Source organism: Drosophila melanogaster, chromosome X (assembly GCF_000001215.4).
Source record: "Drosophila melanogaster chromosome X".
NCBI lineage: Eukaryota > Metazoa > Arthropoda > Insecta > Diptera > Drosophilidae > Drosophila > Drosophila melanogaster.
The window spans coordinates 9,629,389-9,647,194 of NC_004354.4; the positions used below are offsets into that span (position 1 = coordinate 9,629,389).

Consider the following 17,806-nt stretch of genomic DNA (forward strand, 5'->3'; position numbering starts at 1 on the left):
GACTCACCTGTGCGTCCAATGCCTGCACTGCAGTGCACCACAATGGGCGGTCCACGGGGATGACCCGCCCAGGTGTCGCCCAGTCCTTGGACAAGCTGCGCCTGCTTCTCACGCACCTTCTGCAGGAAGTTCAGCATGGCCATGGCCGAGCTGGGAACGCCATAGTCCGGCCAGCTGGTGAACTGCCAATGTGAGACATTGCGAATTTCGTCAGTCTGTTGGCGAAATGATAAAGTGATTATAATATTCGCTATCGTTGCCCTATTTCGAGAACTTCACCTTTATGTTTCTCAATTCTAACGAGGCAACCATATAGTCCTCGTTGCACTCAACGCTAATTGTTCGCACATGGTAGTCGCCAAACTCTAAGGAACTTTCTTCAGTCGGCTCCCAGTACTGGCCGCATTTCACGCGTCCGCGCTCCATCACGCGCGTCGTCATCACTATAACTAAACAATGTTGTTCCCAGATCATGCGCCAAAAGTCCTGGGATGTCTTTGGTAATGGACCTGGCGGCGTGAACTCCATTAGCATACAGTTTTTACATATGATTAAGTGTGTCATCATCGCTTACCTTGAGTTGAAATATAGGCATTCTTTTGTTTGTAGCCATCGACGAAATTCGCATTAATATAATCCGACGGCTCGTCGCCGTCTTCGTGTGCCAGAACAACTCGACTGTGATCGTAGCAGAGGACGTCTGTGTAGCGATTCTTGGTCAGATTGGCCCGCATTCTGCAAGGATATAGGAACGTTAATCATTTAGAATGATGTAGATGCAGAATTAGGATTTCATTTGACCTACCTCGCATGCAGAAAGGTGCCCTCGGGCGCCCTATTCCGAATGTCCGCGTACTCCTTAATCAGACCATGGCGTCCGCGCTGCTTAACCATCTGAACAATCTGATCAATGGGCTTGGGATCGCCCTCTTGACCGGCGAGACTATCATCGTCACTGAAGCCGGATGAGGCGCTGCTGGGTGGATTCTCTGACCAGAACTCGCCGCCGCCATTGGTGGTGGTGCCAGCAGCTGCTCCGGCTGCTCCAGCAGCTGTGGTGGCGTTCGTGATGGTACTATTGTTGTCCGCGGAGCCACTTGTGTTGAGCTTGAGGGGATTGGCCACTGTGGCTGCACTGCTGCTACTGCTACTGCTGTTATTCGCCGCCTGACGGTGGCTTGGACTCAGTCCGTTGATTGTGATATTTTCGTTGGGTTCCGTCGCCGCCGACGCTGCTGTCGTTGCTCCGCCAGATGCCGATCCAGCTGGACCGACGCCATTGCTGACCGTCACCACGGTGGTATTATTATCGCCCAACTGGTGGACGGCGCTGATTATCGTGGCTGCCGTTGTCGCGGCCTCGGTTTCCGTGCCATTGGTGGACACAATTGCTGCTGATCCAGCTGCTGAACCGGATCCGGATCCACCGCCCACACCCACGATATTGGCCAGCAGCTCGTCCTCACGATTCGTCATCGATTGGCGGCAGCTGAGCAACCATGTGGCGTGATCGACCTCCAGCGTGCCACCCAAGTGAATGGGCAGCGCCTTGCGCGGCACGTGCAGCGCCAATTGAGGCACCGATACAGTGAACACTCGCTCGCGCAGCTTCTCGCGCACGAACAGACGCAGGATCTTGAAGGGTGCCTTGAACCACAGTGGCGCCGTCACGATCAGGACCTTCTTCAGACGCGCTGGATAGCCGCCCTGCAAGGATCAAAGAAGGTTTTAATGATTAGAACTTGGCTCTTAAATGTGTAAACAGGTTTTTTTTTTTGGCAGTTCTAGTTCAAAATGTTCCTAAAAATGTATATTTTTTGTAGAATTTCGGACAGAGTTCCTGTCGACTACACTTTTGTTAGCAATATGCATAGAAAATCGAATTAAAACGCTACCCTTTAAGCAATTACAAATATCTTTCAATGGCCATGGTTCTTGGTATATTTTTAATTAGTTTCGTCCATTTATTATTGACTTCATTTACTAATTGACACACAAAGGCATGATTAAAAGTAAGATTAATGTACATCGAGCTATAAGCAACCAATTAGAGGAGCATGCAGCAATTTTCCAGGAAATTTTCAAATATATATGTATGTATGTGTGTACCGTCAGTCGACGGACAACTCATTGTATTTCAGTTTACTGAGAATCAATTTGTGGCAGCTGACATTTTTGCTTAATATTCAGTTTTGACCCTTGCACTTTTCCCCAAAACTGCGTACCTTAGATTTTGCATTCGGAATAGCGATTTTAGATTTTGTTAAGCTAACCCCACTGCTCCCCTCTTCTCAATGAAAGTTTCTATTCCACCTAAAATCTGAATAGCAGCTTTTCCCAGGAATCGTATATTGCATACTGCTGTGCATTGGACCCAATACGAGGGTTGGCTGAGTTTGCAAAAGTCCACGCATAGCTCAGCCCAGAGATATTTGTAAATGGGCCACGTTCGTATGGGGACCCAGTTTCCAGGGAAACCTTGTGAAATGAAGTAAGTTGCAGTTCTGGCTAAAAAACTTTGCATTTATTAATTAACACGCAACCCCAGTGAAAGGCTCTGGTTTCAGCTCGCCATCATTACTTGCTTTGGCAAACGTAGAGATACGCACTTCTTGGAAAAATCGAGAAACCTTTCACGTTGCTTGCAATCACAGAAATTCCCTTCCTTCCTAAATAATATCGGGTGATCCAAACTGGTGGTCACTGGATACTTAGTCAGATTTAATTGAATTTAAGAAGAAATGATAGCAATTTAAAATAGTAAATATTTGATAGTTATTGGCTTATAACTTTCCTGAACTTGGAAACTAGCTAAAGTAACAAATATATTAAGCTAACTTTTTATACATTTAAATAGTTATCACATGGACCGATTACATGTGCATATTTTTGGTTAACTGCTGCAGCTTTGATGAAGTTGAAAAGCCGCCAGGTAAAGTGGCTAAAAGAAAACTGCGTCAACATACAACGGTTCAGTGGGCAAGAAGGAAAAGTGGGTGGTGGTGGTTGGTTGTTGGTTGTTGGGGCAAAAGCACCGGCAACCTTCACCCAGTTGGGAAAATGTTGAGAAAATTTCATTGCGGCATTTTTCGTCGATGGTACATTGAGATAGAGCAAAAACAACAAGTGGAAAACTTGGCTTCACTCAAAGGTGAAATGTGATTTCCCAGCGCAAGAGCGAGAAAGATAGTTATGAGACAGAGATGGGGGGAGATAGAAAGGGGTTGTGGGTGGCTCCTCGTTCTTTCCCGATGTAGTTCTGCTTTTCGGAGTATGTGCACACACGTATATACATATGTATGTACATCAACCATGCCATCATTATTTAGTTTATTGGCCTCAAAAGCAGTGCAGCAAGCAGATTAAGGTCAGCAAGCACAGTGGGCAAAAAGTACGTGTACATATATATGTACATATATGCAACAGAAATGCGGTACAACCAAACGACAACAACAAGAACTGCAAATGCACACTTTAATTAAACGCACAATCACAACCAATATAGGCACACGCACACACACATCCATGTGTTTTTGTGGAAAATTTAATTAAAAGTTCTTCCCGCAGTTTACCTAAAAAATATTGTCTTTTCCCTCCGCTTTCCCCCCATTGTTTCGCTTTGTGCATCTGCTGTTGGCTCAATAAATTCCGTTTAAAGCCCTAATTGGCAGCATATTCAATTACATAGCCTGCCCCCCCCCCCCCTTTTTCTTTTCTGACCCCTTTTTTTCGGAATTTCTTTCTCTTCTTCTATGGCTACGGATTGCATCATCAAATCTTACACAACAGCACAAACGCAAACATATAGAAGTTGCAGTTGTCATTCGACTCAAAAAATTGTGATTTTAATTGACTTCATATCGGACATCCGGGGTAAAACATCGTATCGGATATCCTATACAAAATTGCATAAGAAATGGAATTTCCTTTCATCTACCGCTTCTCCTTCTCAATTTGTACCCTCATATGTATGTATATTCATTCCTGAAACCCTCGTTCTCTCGCTTTTTATGCTTTTGTTTTGCCTTTAGGTTTGTTAGCATGTGCACTTTCACTTTGATCCCAGCACACACACACACACATCTGAGATTATGGATGCTGAAAAGTACGCAACATTGTTTAAAATTCTCTTCAAAGCGAACTCAAATGCATAATAACCATTTATTCCGCAGTAATTTTATGTAACTCTTGGAGGAAGGACTAAGAACACATATAATACGAAATGTAGGCTTTTACTTTCTAACTCAACATTTACATCTCCCTTTTGATTGTCCTTTAATTTCTTAATTAAATACTTGGAATAATAATCACCATGCCTCGCTTTTCATCATTGTTTCATTTCTGTCCTTAAGGATCAGGTGCCATTCTATCATATTATCCCAAGCCCTTTAGTGGCGCAATTTGCATATTGAATAATAAATAAATTCAATAAACTCCATAAATAATCTGCTCGGCCTTGAAAACAGCGCTACAAGGCACAGGTAAAAGTAATGAAAGTAATCACATGCTCGTTAGTAAGCAATCAAAAACTAATTCATATATAGTAATAGTTATGCTTAACCATTCAAAATTAAGCAACCCTATTTATTACTATTACTTTGGCAGTCTAGCAAGGGAAAGTAAGTAGTTCCCATGTCACTAACTTGTAAAAATTTGCATTTCAGCGGTACTCAATAGAGGCAATAAATAATCGACTTTTCCCCGCTAACTTGGCCAATAATAAATAATCCAAGGTGCGTGCCTTCAAGAAGTTTGAATGGTTAACAAAAAGTAATAAAGTAATATTGTATAACATTTCATTTCATATTCTCTTCTCGCATGTGAACTTTAAGGGTGCTTATGAGTCATAATTGGGCATTTGGATTTTTTTCATTTTCTTTTTTTTTTTTTGTGTTATATTGAAATGTATAGTGAAACCAAAGCCAAGAACGCACAAAAATCGAACTTGTCGCCCGGCATTTCAGGGTCACAAGCACAGCTGTTCCACCCGCGCCCTTCCGCTTTTCCGAAGCCACCCAACCCACCTCCCTGCTTATGGCTGTTCCCACATCCAATTAGAATCCAATTGGGGGGCTGGCGGCGCTGAGATAGCAGGCAATCTAATAATAACAATCACAATGTTCAGTCAGCTGCCCCACCATCCATGCACACATTTAATTGACAAACACAGCATACGGAAAATACAAGTAAAAAAAAAAAAAAACATAATAAAGTAGGGAAAAAATATTGGAATGGTGCATAGGTAGCACCGTGAACATACTGATGCTTTTCTTGGCCAGATTATTTGCCCTGAGGTCCAAAAAGTCTGCGCAAAAGTTGAACGAAACTTGGGACAAGCTTGAAGCATCCACCTTCGCGTCTCCGGATTCACCCTTTCCATTCCGCTTCGCCCTCCGCCGACATGCCACGCCCCCGGTTGGCTTAGGGGAGTCAAGTCGAAAGAGGCACTAACAACACTGGAGAAATTTTCCTGATGGCACTCAAGTGGGCAACTTAACGTGCCTTGGCATGCGCTTTACTCCCGATTCATCCCGACATGTCTGCTCTGTCCCTGTGCCTCCCACTTTCCTGAATGAATCCTCGTTACGTGGCTGCCAAAGTGTGTGGGATGCCGGAGAAATTGTATATTGTTATATGAAGTTTATTCCGGGCTAAGGCTAAAATTAGCAACTTTGGCGGTACCGAAATGCACGGAAAGAAATTGATAGTAATAGGTAGAGTACGGTGCATGTATTTGAAATTCAAATGAATGCAGCTAAACTTTTCAACACTATAACATTAGCCCGGCCATCATTGGATGCAACAGAACTTTTCAACACTATCGAGGTAAGATGGAAAAAATCGATTATCACAAAGTTGACTTTAGTGTATAACAGCTCAGCTCAAGTGCCAAAATCCACTTTAAGTCTGTACTAAGAATTATGGAAATAAGCTGGCTTATTCAGATGGCTTCTTGGAATTTGATGCAAGAATTCCACATAAGTTCAATTATAAATTTCATTACGATCAACGTCAAATCTAATCAAAGAATTACTCTTATAGTTAATTAGCAATCAGTTATTATTATTTAAAACACCCAGTTAAGTAACATTCCTTGAATTACGCGATCGGACGTCGATTTTAGCCACGCCTTTTGGAAATTCCCGAAATGGCGTATGGCACATATTCCAATGAATCCATGCAATGGCATTTAATTGCAATCTATACAAATGTCAAGGGGGAACTCACAAGGAACCCAATTAGCCAGAAATTTCTGCGGAATCGACGCGCGTAAAGTTCAAAATGTTATCAAGTATACGCCACGCGGTCCCAACAAATAGTATAGTATAGTAGAAACCACGTCTTTTCTCTGCCCATTTCATTGCTCAGCCATATTCCACATATTCAAAGGGGGCGAAACAATAAATAAATATGTGAAATTAGCCATGGCCAAAATTGGTAATGCGTTTTAAGCTTGTTCCCGTCTTTGGGCATGAAACGAATTTGTCGTCGGCGTTGGCCGAAAAAGGCGAAAGCGGCACGCACAGCAAACAAACCGATAAACCAGCAGGCAAAGAGACGCAAGCAAAGGGAGGAAGAGACTTAAAGACAAATGAATAAGCGAACGTGGGGCCAAAAGATCATGGGAAATGGCCATCGATAAGTTATGATTAATCAGCATTATTCAATTATCTAATTGAAGAATAAAATTCGTATATATATTTTCAACACAGTAAATGACGTGCGGCTATTTATGGATCATTTTTCCATCATAAAGAAGTACAGCTAAAAAATAATAAACCCAGCCAAGCCAGAAATCTTTACAATGAAAAGGTTTCCAACTAGAAAAGCACAAAATGACAAAAAAAAAAAAAGCTTAAGCCGTACACAAAATAAATAATAAATATTATTCGGCTGCAGGTGGAACAGTCACTGAAGAGAAGTCAAAGATATCCGTAAGGGGAATCAATATTTGATAGCTCAGGCTAAGCCATGCTAATTGGAGAGCTCTTCACGCTGATTGACTGACGGCACTAACTCACACACACACGCAGAGAGACCACCACACACACACTTGTGGGATATCCCAACCGAAGCGAGGCTTATTTGCTTATAAGGCCGCAAACCAATCAATTGAAAATCCCTTTCGAGACACGGCGTAAATACTTAAAACATTTGTCATAGTAAAGTCGAAGGGTCGCAATCGATAAATGTGCTGTTTATAATAAAGAATGCAAGCAGTCTAGTTTCATCATTCATCAAAGAAATTTTGTGGTTTAAAAACAAGCGTATATTATTTATGATAGTTGGATACCAAAATATAACAATCGATAAATAAGATCGATAGTTCCGATAACTGATCAAATACGCTTCCTAAAAAAATTCATAACAATCCAAAATCCATAGCCCATAAAGCTCCTTAATTCTAATTATTTTATGTATTGCATGAGCAACTGTCTTAAACTTCTGATACGCACTGTAAGGGAGGGGGTCTCTTTCTCTCACATGCACACACATTCAAATATGAGCAGACATCGGGGGATATAAATCAAAAGGTAAGAAGTAAAAAGTGGCAGCACAAAAAAAAAAATGTATACGCGCCGTGGAACGAACGCCAACAGCTGTATTTGATTGCCTCCACTTGTTCCTCCTCGTTCGTCGTACTCCACCTAGTTCTACCGCTTTAGCCCCTTGTATTATTGGCATATTTGCCATTGTTGTTATTGTTGATTTTTGTCAAGCTCTGCGAATGACAGCCGCAGCAGCTTTTGTTGCGCCAAAGAAAACAGCGGAGAGGACAGGTAAGCGCAAAGAAAACAAAAGTCGCATATCACCTGCCATTGATGGTCGACCAAGAACCCCAAAGATATCTGCATAAGGCAGCTAGCTTCGGAAAGCCGGAGGTTAGAAAAAGTATCTTGAGTATCTCGAGATTGCTTGTCAGTATAAACAACTTGAAAGTGGCACAAGTTGTGTGCTAATATCGTTTGTTAATAAGCAGTTAAGTTATCAATGTAATTTCTATGAATTGGCTAAGCGATTAACTTTATAGCCAATCAACAAATGTTTTCAATAACAACTGGCTAAGCTAAATAGCATTCTTTTCAAGTAGATAACACGATTAGTTCGATAGGTAACGGTAACATCGATATTTTCGATTTTTAAGCAACTATTGAAGCAACTATTCACGCCTTTTTGCAATTTGTAAACTATAAATACATCTTGGCTATTTCATGCTGGATTTCCCAATTTAGTTTTCATGGCCTCGGGAATGAAAGTATCCCCCTGTCAACAGTATTTTCGCACCCAGCCGGGCCAACCCAATTAGGTGACCTACTTTGACACAACGACCCCTATTCCAAAGCATTTGGCATTAGCTAATTGAATGGCACAAGGGCTCAAGCCGTGAGATTTCAGCCGCTTATTGATTAATAACGATGGAGTAGCTGTGATTTACCTAAGCACCGCGATCAACTTAAAACGTGATTCACTGTGAAAGCCAAGTCTAATGAATCATAAGGCAAAATTCAAATTAAAATTAAATGTTTGCTGTCTACAAATAGCCAGAGAAACAAAAAAATAGATTTCCTTGAAAACAAAAGACAGCGAAAACAACAAATATACATTTTTTGGCGAGGTCTTTACAAATCATTCAGGGGGCGACTCTCTGTCCATATAGGCGACAAGTACATATACATATATATATATATATATATATATATATATATATATATATATATATATATATATATCTGTCCATATCCCCCAGTATAATATATATGTATATACAGCTCGGCTGTATCTGTATCTGTATAATCGTGTACCTGAGTCGCGCGTTGGCGTTGTTATGGATTGTTGTTGATTGCCGCGTTGTTGCTATTGTTGTTGCCGCCACCGCCGCTGTCTAATTATTCAGATTTTATATTGTAATATATAGTTTGGTTCGCACAATTAAATGCTAATTGCGTGCACTTTCAATTGAACAATTTTACATAACTTTTTTGCTTGCGTTTCTATATCTTTTTTGTTTTTCGTGTTGATTCTCGCCGATTTGTCACATTACACAATGGGATGGATGCACATCCTCTCTTTATCTTCTTTTGGGTTAAACGGCAGACACACGGGGGTTGGGTTGGGATTGTTGGGGTTTCAACAGGGAAAAAACAAAACAAAAATACGCATTTGAGATCGTGTTTCAATTTTCTTAATTAACCAGGGATTTCAGTTGATAATTCAGTTGTCAATTTTTGTCCTATACTTTTCGAGATTTCTGCGTAGTTTTTCACCCGGTTGTAATCCGCGAATTTGTTGCTGCAAATTGCGTGTGGAACATTCAACAAACTAAAGCTGATTTCAGATACACACATACACACACAAACGCACACTCACGCACCGAGAGTTTTCCACTTTTCTTTGCACTTGGAAAAAAAAAAGATAAGAAAGTTTAAGCACTTTAGCTAAAGGATTTCCGATTGAGCAACAATTTGGAAAGCATTTCGGTGGCTTTTTATCGTCATTTCATTTTTTCAATATTTCGATTTTCCTACGCCTCTGAGTTGTCTCTTCTTGGCCGCTGCGTTTCATTGGATTTTCTCGCTTTTCTTTATGTCGTTTGTTTGTTGCGCGTCGTCGTGGAAAGCTGAACTACGTCTGACTGCTGCGGCTGCTTTATTTTATTTTTTTCGCTTCGTTTTGGTTTTTTCAGCTATTTTTTTCCCCCGTTCGCTATTTTGCGGCTGCGTTCTCGGCGCACGCGCTCTCTTTCTTTTGCCACCACCATCGGCGGAAAAGAGCGGACGAGCGGGTCGGTGGGCAGCGCTCGCCCCCTCTCTGGCAACCCTAGTGGACACCAGGGGGTTGTTGGGAGAACAAGGGACGAGGGAGAAAGTAAACGCGAGAGCGAAGGTGAGAGCCGTAGTAGCGCTAGGGGTGGTTTTGCGAGTGCAAGGTTGCATGCGATGCAGATGTCGATTGCTCGCGAGTGGGTGGTTCAAGTGGTTGAAGTCGGAAAAACAGGATTGCCAGCCCCGCTTAGAAAGCAGGGATATTCGAAGCCATAGACCACTCAATAAAATTAGGTCTATTTGGACGTGATATCAAAAGAAAATGACAGACTTGTCAACTAAAAAAGTTCTGAATTTGTCTAAATGTCTTCATCGTTTCATATTGATGTAGTTTGCCAAATAAAGAGTTTAAATCATCAAAGATTAAACAAAATACGTTTCACTTTATATGGAGAGTCACACAGTTCAAGTCACAACAAAAAATGCTCACAAAAATTACCTATGCATTGATGACTGTGCCTTCGGAATTCTACGACTTTCGTTTTAAGATTAAGTAAGTTCACTTTGGACGCATTACCCGACTAAAAAGAAGGAAATAGCTATCAGATATCAACCAAAAATACTAATTGCTTAGATAAGATAAGTTCTTTAAGTTCATTCTACTCTAGCCACAGCACGGCATTTGGAAAAGAAGGTATTTTCTTTATAAACAGTCCAAAAATATGAATTACGCAATAATGCCAGTAAAGTTGTATTAAAATATTTTCATTGGAAGAATTAATAAATCAGAAATCAAACTTCCCAAGAATAAAAGCCATACAACTTTTTACTGCTGTATTTTTCACTAGAACTATATCAACTATTTTTTTTGGCGAATTTTTGTTTGGATTTTCCGGAACCACTCTTGTAATGCGGAAATAGAGTAATCCACGTTCCGAGGGCGTACAATTCTCTAGTTTCTGGTGTATAAATTTGCATTTAGACGCTCGAATCTGGTCTAAACATTTGCGTCAATGTCGAACGGCTGTGGCAACAAAAAGCACGTTGTAAAAATAACACAAAACAGCAGCTAGCCAGTCAGCCAGCCGAACGGCTAACAATAACAATAGCGTTAACATATCGACGGCGTCATCGCATTTAAACCAACTGAGCAGCAATGAATGAACTGCGCGCCGATTTTTCTTACGAACGATGTGATCTATAAATACGACCAAATTATCCCGCCGTCAATCACTGCTTGATCAAGTGTTTGTGGGCCAAGTGCAACAGACAATAACAAAATGGGGGCAACAAAAACGTTAACAAAAAAAAAAAAATTAAACCCGAAAACTTTAACGCGCGTGCATCGAAAATGGGAAATTACTTTTCTAGGTGTACGCACATTTTAACCGCACTTTTCCGTTTGTATTTCTCCGGGATAATGGGTGCTTTTGGATACAATCTATAACGTTCGACTAGAACACGCCAACTGAATTAGTTAATCAAGCAAAAGAGTAAGATAGCCACCAGCGACACAGCGAAAAAGAGCGCGCTTTAAAGCTTTGCTCTCTACGTGCTCTCTCTCTCACACCAGGTTTATGCCATAAATTTCATGAATTATTAAATATCAACATTGTGGATTTGTCATATTCACATGTCTAATGTTATGTCACATCCAAATCAAAGTTGGGTGTTGTAAGTCCCACGTTTAAAATATAAAATGTTTTCCGTTTTGCTATAACTTTTTATTTCATAAACTGTGCTACGCATAAACACCGTCTCTCACACATTTCCACACTCTCTGTGTAAAAGTGAGAGTGAAAACGCGTGGGCACATTCCACTCTCTGCATGAGTGTGGGTGTGCTACGATCGCTTCCATCTTCACATTGCGACAACGCTGCGTATGCGTGATGGCCCTAAAAATATTGCGCATACGCGCCTTGGTACAAGACAGAGTTGTCACGCTGTTCCTCGTTTCTTTCCGTACCCATGACGTCACGGCATTCGGGCTTTCCGCCAACGCAACTTATCTTCGGTCCGCTCTCTCTTAAGCCCAAAAATGAAAAAACGAAAAAAAAGCCTTAGACACGCGTCAAAGAGAACGCTTATTGGACACTCTCATTCTCCCGCACTTCCTTTCCTCTCTACCCTATCCCTATCCATCTATCCATTCAACTATCTCCCTCTGACCAGTGGCGTTCCATTTGTGAGGGAAGAGCTCGCCCACGCCGAATCGTTTTCATTGTTAACTTTATTTTGTGCGTTTTGATTTTCGTGGCAGAATGGAATTCATACGTATTTAAACAGTTGAGTCCAGGCAAATAGCACCATAATAGCAAAATTTTAAAATTAATTATTGTATATAGAGTAGGTGGTGACCTTACCACAGATATACTTTTGAAAGTATATTTTGTAATAGTTGTTATTTTCTCCCCAAATCGTAATAACCATTATTAAGAATTATAAAGATACACTTCCTATGAAAATATTATAACGAAATTCTAATGAAAATATCATGAGATAATATTAGATAGCCAATAACGATTGACATTTGTCTAACGCAGTCTGTACATCTGAGTGGGCAGATTATGTATACAAATATGGGTAGGTAGATAAACACCAATGTAAATGTTTATTCATACATATACACCTGAAGAGGCCTTTTGGCAAATTTAGCGAAATATGTCGAGAGACTGCAACGTCCGCGGACTTTCAATGCCGGCCGGCGATTTCTCTGGACCTCCATAACACTTACAAATATACCGTATATACATACATCTATATATATACATATATACTTTCGTTCGAGATAGGATCTCTGTTAACTGTAGATAGCCAGTTGGACGACAAAAAGAACGCAATTTCAAGACAAACATCAAAACAGCAAAGAGCACAAAAATGTGGGACTCGAGCAAATGAAATGGAAAACAAGGCAGCTACAGCAGCAATAATAAAAGAAAAGAAAAAAAAAAGGAAAACAGGGATGATGATAGCTACCTGTTGTTGTTTTATTTCTTTAATGCAAATAGTTGAAAAGGGGCTGGTGACAGTGGGCTGTCCCCAATCAAAATTACGTCTTACTTTGTGTGTGACTTAGCCAGCGTAGTTACTTTCATTCATTCGCGTGGGCAGACGAATGCTTCCGCCCACGCAGGGCATGCTGCGACTGCCACGCCCACGCTCAGGACCACCGCCCACCAGCAACTACTCATCTCTACCTTGTGCGTGTGTGTGCGTGGGTATGTGTATGTAGAGTAGGTTTATAGCTATTTTTTTTTGTTGAAGCGCTGATTGTGTGCACTCAACTACTTCCTACAACAAGGATTTCCGAGTCAGGTACGACAGTAATATTTTATGGGAGTTCATGTAAAAAAAACAATGCGAATAACTAACTTTTATGGGCGGAAAAGCAGAATAATAGAGAACGCCACAACAGCACTCAAAGAGCCCACACTTTACAATTTTCAAAGCAATTAGAAAAAATTCCTATAGTGTGGGGTCATACGGTTTTATTTTTACACAATCTCTATATTTACATTACTCTAATAAAGAATAGCATCCATCTATTTAGCTGATATTAAGCTGACTTATAAAATCATTATTGTGTTGTAAGCTCCTCTTGTTTTCAGCTAGAAAACAAAGACTGTTTAGAAACCAGCCCAAAATGAAGAGCCAGATAAATTAAGAACTTGCCCAATACCGACTTCATGGATCCCTCCCACTTCCTTTCAATCAACGTGAACCACAAAGTAAAAATGAAAAAAAGAAACAAGAAATACATTTGACGCATGACATGAAAAGCCAACGAAACGAGACAGAAATTTTCAGCTTGAAGACATTTTTCCGCCATTCCGTTGATAGAGAATCCACGGGCCACTTGGCACAGAAACCACGGATAGTTGGATGCGCGTATACTGATTCACAGATACGACAAAATGGCAAAACCAAAAAAAAAAAACATAAATGCGCATATGGCACACGAAAAAAACGCACACACCAAATGGGAAATATCTTTTGCATTAATAGAGGCATGTTTAATATTTTAATTTCAGAGACCACCGTGTGCCACGCTTCGTGCCTTTGTGGGGCAAGCTGGGATTGGGTTGCGTTGACTTTTGACTTGCCACGAGCCGGAAGTGCGACACAATGGGGTAAAACTGCAGGGGGCAGGCACCGTGTGATGACAGGCAAGCCACCTGGAAATGTTTCGGATTCTCCAACATATAACGCTAATGACTCAGTTCTTAAACAACAAATACTACTGATTAGCCATTAGTCTTGACATGAACTTATTAATATTATTTTTTGGAACCAACCAATTGCTAGTATAAAGGTACCATTCTTCTAAAAGTAGATCCCTGAGCAAAATTTTACATTCCTTAAAGGTACAAAGAACTATGGTCACTTAAAATCGAGATTGCTCTATGTATCGTAAAGATTCACTTTCTATATAGTATCTTGATCCCTCCAGCAATTTCGAGCTTTCTGCCCAAAAGTATGCCACGCTGGCCGATCGAAACTCACCTTAAGCAGTGTGAGAATCTTCTGGGAGAGGTCGTAGTCGAAGTTGGAATACTTGGAGCCGCTCATGTCGTAGATAAAAACGAGCCCGGCACGCTGCGTCTCCGAATCCTGGAGCGCACTGTCCAGCTGATAGACGATGCCCTGCAGCGTGGTTGTGTGCGAAACGCTCAGCGGACTGTGTCGATTGGCGGTGAAAAGGGCGATGGCAGCGCCACTGGAAGTGCGTGCGGGCTGAAATCAGAAACGGAAATGATTATCAACGCATTCCTGGAGTAGATGCGGAAATATGTAACCACTCACCAGGATTGTGAACTTGCCGGTCTGCAACTCGGAGCGCAAGGGCTCCACATCCGGATCGATGTTATATAGATACTCCTTCAGGCGGATCTGTTCATGCTGTTCGTACAGTGAGACTGCTCGTGGTATATCAAATTTACGGGCGTACAAAAACTTCACGGCTGTCGTATGCGAGATGTGGCGCCTCACAGGCGCAGCTCCCCCACCTCCACCACCTCCTCCTCCTGCACCTGCTCCTCCTCCTCCACCTGGCGCCGGTAATTGCACCTGCAGCTGCTGCAACTGTGGCGGCACTACTGCTATTAAGTTCTGCGTGCTGCTGGCTGAGGAGGAGGAAGTTGACGGGGATGTGGCTGTCGTCGTGCTGCAGTTAGCACCTAGATTGTTGCAGAGATCAATGAATTGTTTCACAGCCTGAAAGCAAAAACATTCATATTAATTGTATAATGAGTATTTAAAAAAAAAAACGCAGATTTTTAATTCGTTTCCATTACATTACGAATTTATGGAAAGAACTACTACTATGACAGTGCAAGTTTATCGCATAAATTCAGTATCTTTGCAAATATCTTGGAGATCTGAAAAGATAGCCTCACTGAATGCATCTGCAGTAAGAGAACGGGTTAAACTTCGATGGGAGCTCCATCATAACCAAGTGAATTTACGACAATTGGTTAAATTACGGAACTAGTTCTGTCCCTCTGACGCACATAAAGTGGTTAACTGGTTTCCGCTTTGCCATTGCCCATTTGATTCATGGGCATTGGCATTGGATAGGATTGCCAACGGCTTGCAGATCAATAAAACCGCCAACTTTATGATCAGCGGAACTAGTTCAGAGCCTGCGGATCGTAAATTTGTGCAATTTATGGAGTGATGCAAACTCTGTGTTCTCACGACTTCGTGATGATGTGCAATTAAACACGGTGATCATCCTTCATTTTAAGCTAATGCCTCGCGCCTACGATCACATCATTGCCAATAATGCAAATATATGTATTTGTATATGTATGTACATATGTATATACTGTACACTATGTATACATTGTACAATGCCATTGCACTGTGGCCCACCTTATCTGCCTCGAAATGGGGCGAGATTAAGTGTGTAAATGGGATATATCAACAGATGTGCCACCTTCTGGCTTTTCCGCTTTCAGTCGAATAATCTTCTGTCTCTGGAAATTTCCTCAAGTATATGGCAATGTTTTTATATCTTTGGGTGTGCAATGTACATACATTTGTACTCCTGGTGAAAAGTGCAAGTTTCATTCATTTCTTAATGGTTCAATCGTTATTTTGGGGGGTGGGGGGGTGTGTGTGTGTTCTTTTGACCCCGTTTCCCATCAAGGTTAATGCAATTCGATACACGCCACGAAAGTATCGGATCAACGAAATTAAAACATTATTCGCTTGTGAGAATTGCTCAATTAAAGCAATTCGTCATTATTGGGGAACCAATTGAGGTTTTATTTCTTTATCTGACTCTCTCGTTATTGGATTTCCAATGTTTTTTTTACGCCGGTTCTTTTTCGCTTGCCATTAAACAGGTGCGAATTTCATCGACTGAAAATTGATTCATTTAATGCAAAACAAAAAAAAGTATAGCTGGGTCTTCCCTATGCTAGCGATTTTCTGCACCAACTAATTAGAGAATCCATATGCCAGACACGAGCACGAGCAATATGTATCTATATATACATTACAAAACGTAGAACGGAACTGAATGGTACCGTTTGGAACGGATCATAACCCACCTGTTCGCGGTTGCGACGTCGTTGATACAGATGCACCATGGTCTGTCTGTTAGTGCTCAACTCAAATCACCTTTCGAACATTCGCACTATCAAGACACTTGAACAAAAATAGGATATATCCTTTGGGCACAGAAATATAGATATGGAGTCTCTCCTAATCGATCTTAACTATTGGCCACTTTGCACTTCCCTTTTGGCAACACGACGCGTCCGAAGTTTCTTGGATACTGAAAACTGCAAACAGTCGGATTCCACTTGGATTCGATCGCCGGGCAGAGCGGAAAACAGCGCTGTCGGCGTCGTCATCGTCATCGACTGACTGATAGCGGTTACACCGGGAGAAACGCACGTCTTGTGTTAAGACCAACAAGTTTTTAAGTAAGTCATTCCGGTTCAAAATGGAATGCTAGCATGATGCTTACAATTAGCTAGGAGGAACATTTTTTTTTATTTTTATGAAGACTCCTAGAATTTTTCGCTAAGTGCGCCGCCGCTGCGCTGCTGCGGTTAACGAACTGCAGGGGCAGAGAACACGTTGAGCGTTTTCTCGGAAGCGGAGACGCGGGCGGCGCCAGCGGAGGCATACCAACAATTTGAGTCATGCGGGAGTCGCCGGCGGAGACAGAGACGGAACCGGAGCCACCATATGTCACCCTTCGACCGGTGCACAGTGGGCCAGATCGGCGATAACATCGATGTTTGATTAGTGCTGCGGCTAGCGATAAGTTATCTAGCAAATTGTGTTCGTGAGAACTCGAGCTTTTTATCTGCGAGAAGAGTTCGCAGAAGTTCCCATTCAATGAAACGCAGCCTATCAATTAGCATGAATTACTCTAGCAGCTCACGTTCTCGCGCGAATTGTTACCAATTAATTTGTATTTTTTGCAACACGAAAACAAAAAATGCAAGTTCACGACAAATATTGGAAAATAGTCATTAATTTTTGCAAATGAATTTGCAAGCTTTTTTTACGAGCAGTTACTGAAATGATGTTTCAGTTAGAAAAGGTTTTCCTGGCTAAAGATAATGGTTTACTTAATTAGTAATAAGTAATTTCGTCATTAGCATGTTATTTTTCCCACTGTGCGGGTCCAGGGATTCCTTTGAAACGGATTCGGATGATGTGGACCCAAAAGAGAGGTGAGCGATGCTATGCGTCATCGTATTTATGATCCTCACCTCTTTCCCAGCGATCACGTTTGTTTATCTCGCCTCTTTCTACGAATACATTATCGCAACGGAGTCTGGAACAGGGGCTTAATGGTTATGACATAAGATATTCAATTCATTCGTTTCGAGGGAAATGACTAAATAAATCCATTCAGGAGTCGAAATTCAAGTCCTTTGATCCGTAATTGGACTATTAACTTTGCAAAGCAAAGCAAAAAAGAAAAAAGAAAACAAACACAAATACTGAGTGGAAGTGGGTATGCGGTATTTGTTTATGATGTGTCATCCGTCGGTTGTGGGTTTGTTGTTGTTTT

At 41.4% G+C, this 17,806-nt stretch overlaps 1 protein-coding gene across 9 annotated transcripts in view; it reads right to left on the reverse strand.

Moving 5' to 3' along the window:
* The window catches only part of Ptpmeg2 (Protein tyrosine phosphatase Meg2), a 32,852-nt gene that overhangs the window by 3,095 nt on the left and 11,951 nt on the right, over positions 1 to 17,806 (reverse strand). For 4 of the 9 annotated variants that reach the window (NM_001014728.4, NM_001201644.3, NM_167197.3 and 1 more), the window contains 6 exons: positions 14,569 to 14,979; positions 14,269 to 14,499; positions 806 to 1,707; positions 575 to 735; positions 280 to 509; positions 8 to 215 (listed from right to left, as the gene is read on the reverse strand). In NM_001014728.4, the coding sequence (NP_001014728.1) occupies positions 8 to 215; positions 280 to 509; positions 575 to 735; positions 806 to 1,707; positions 14,269 to 14,334 (1,567 nt within the window). In that variant the 5' untranslated portion in view covers positions 14,335 to 14,499; positions 14,569 to 14,979. Of the gene's footprint in view, positions 1 to 7; positions 216 to 279; positions 510 to 574; positions 736 to 805; positions 1,708 to 8,804; positions 9,078 to 9,527; positions 9,641 to 11,145; positions 11,237 to 14,268; positions 14,500 to 14,568; positions 14,980 to 16,322; positions 16,538 to 17,806 lie in introns of those variants that run through there. The other 5 variants (NM_167198.2, NM_167199.4, NM_001014729.3 and 2 more) reach the window with 5 other exon arrangements.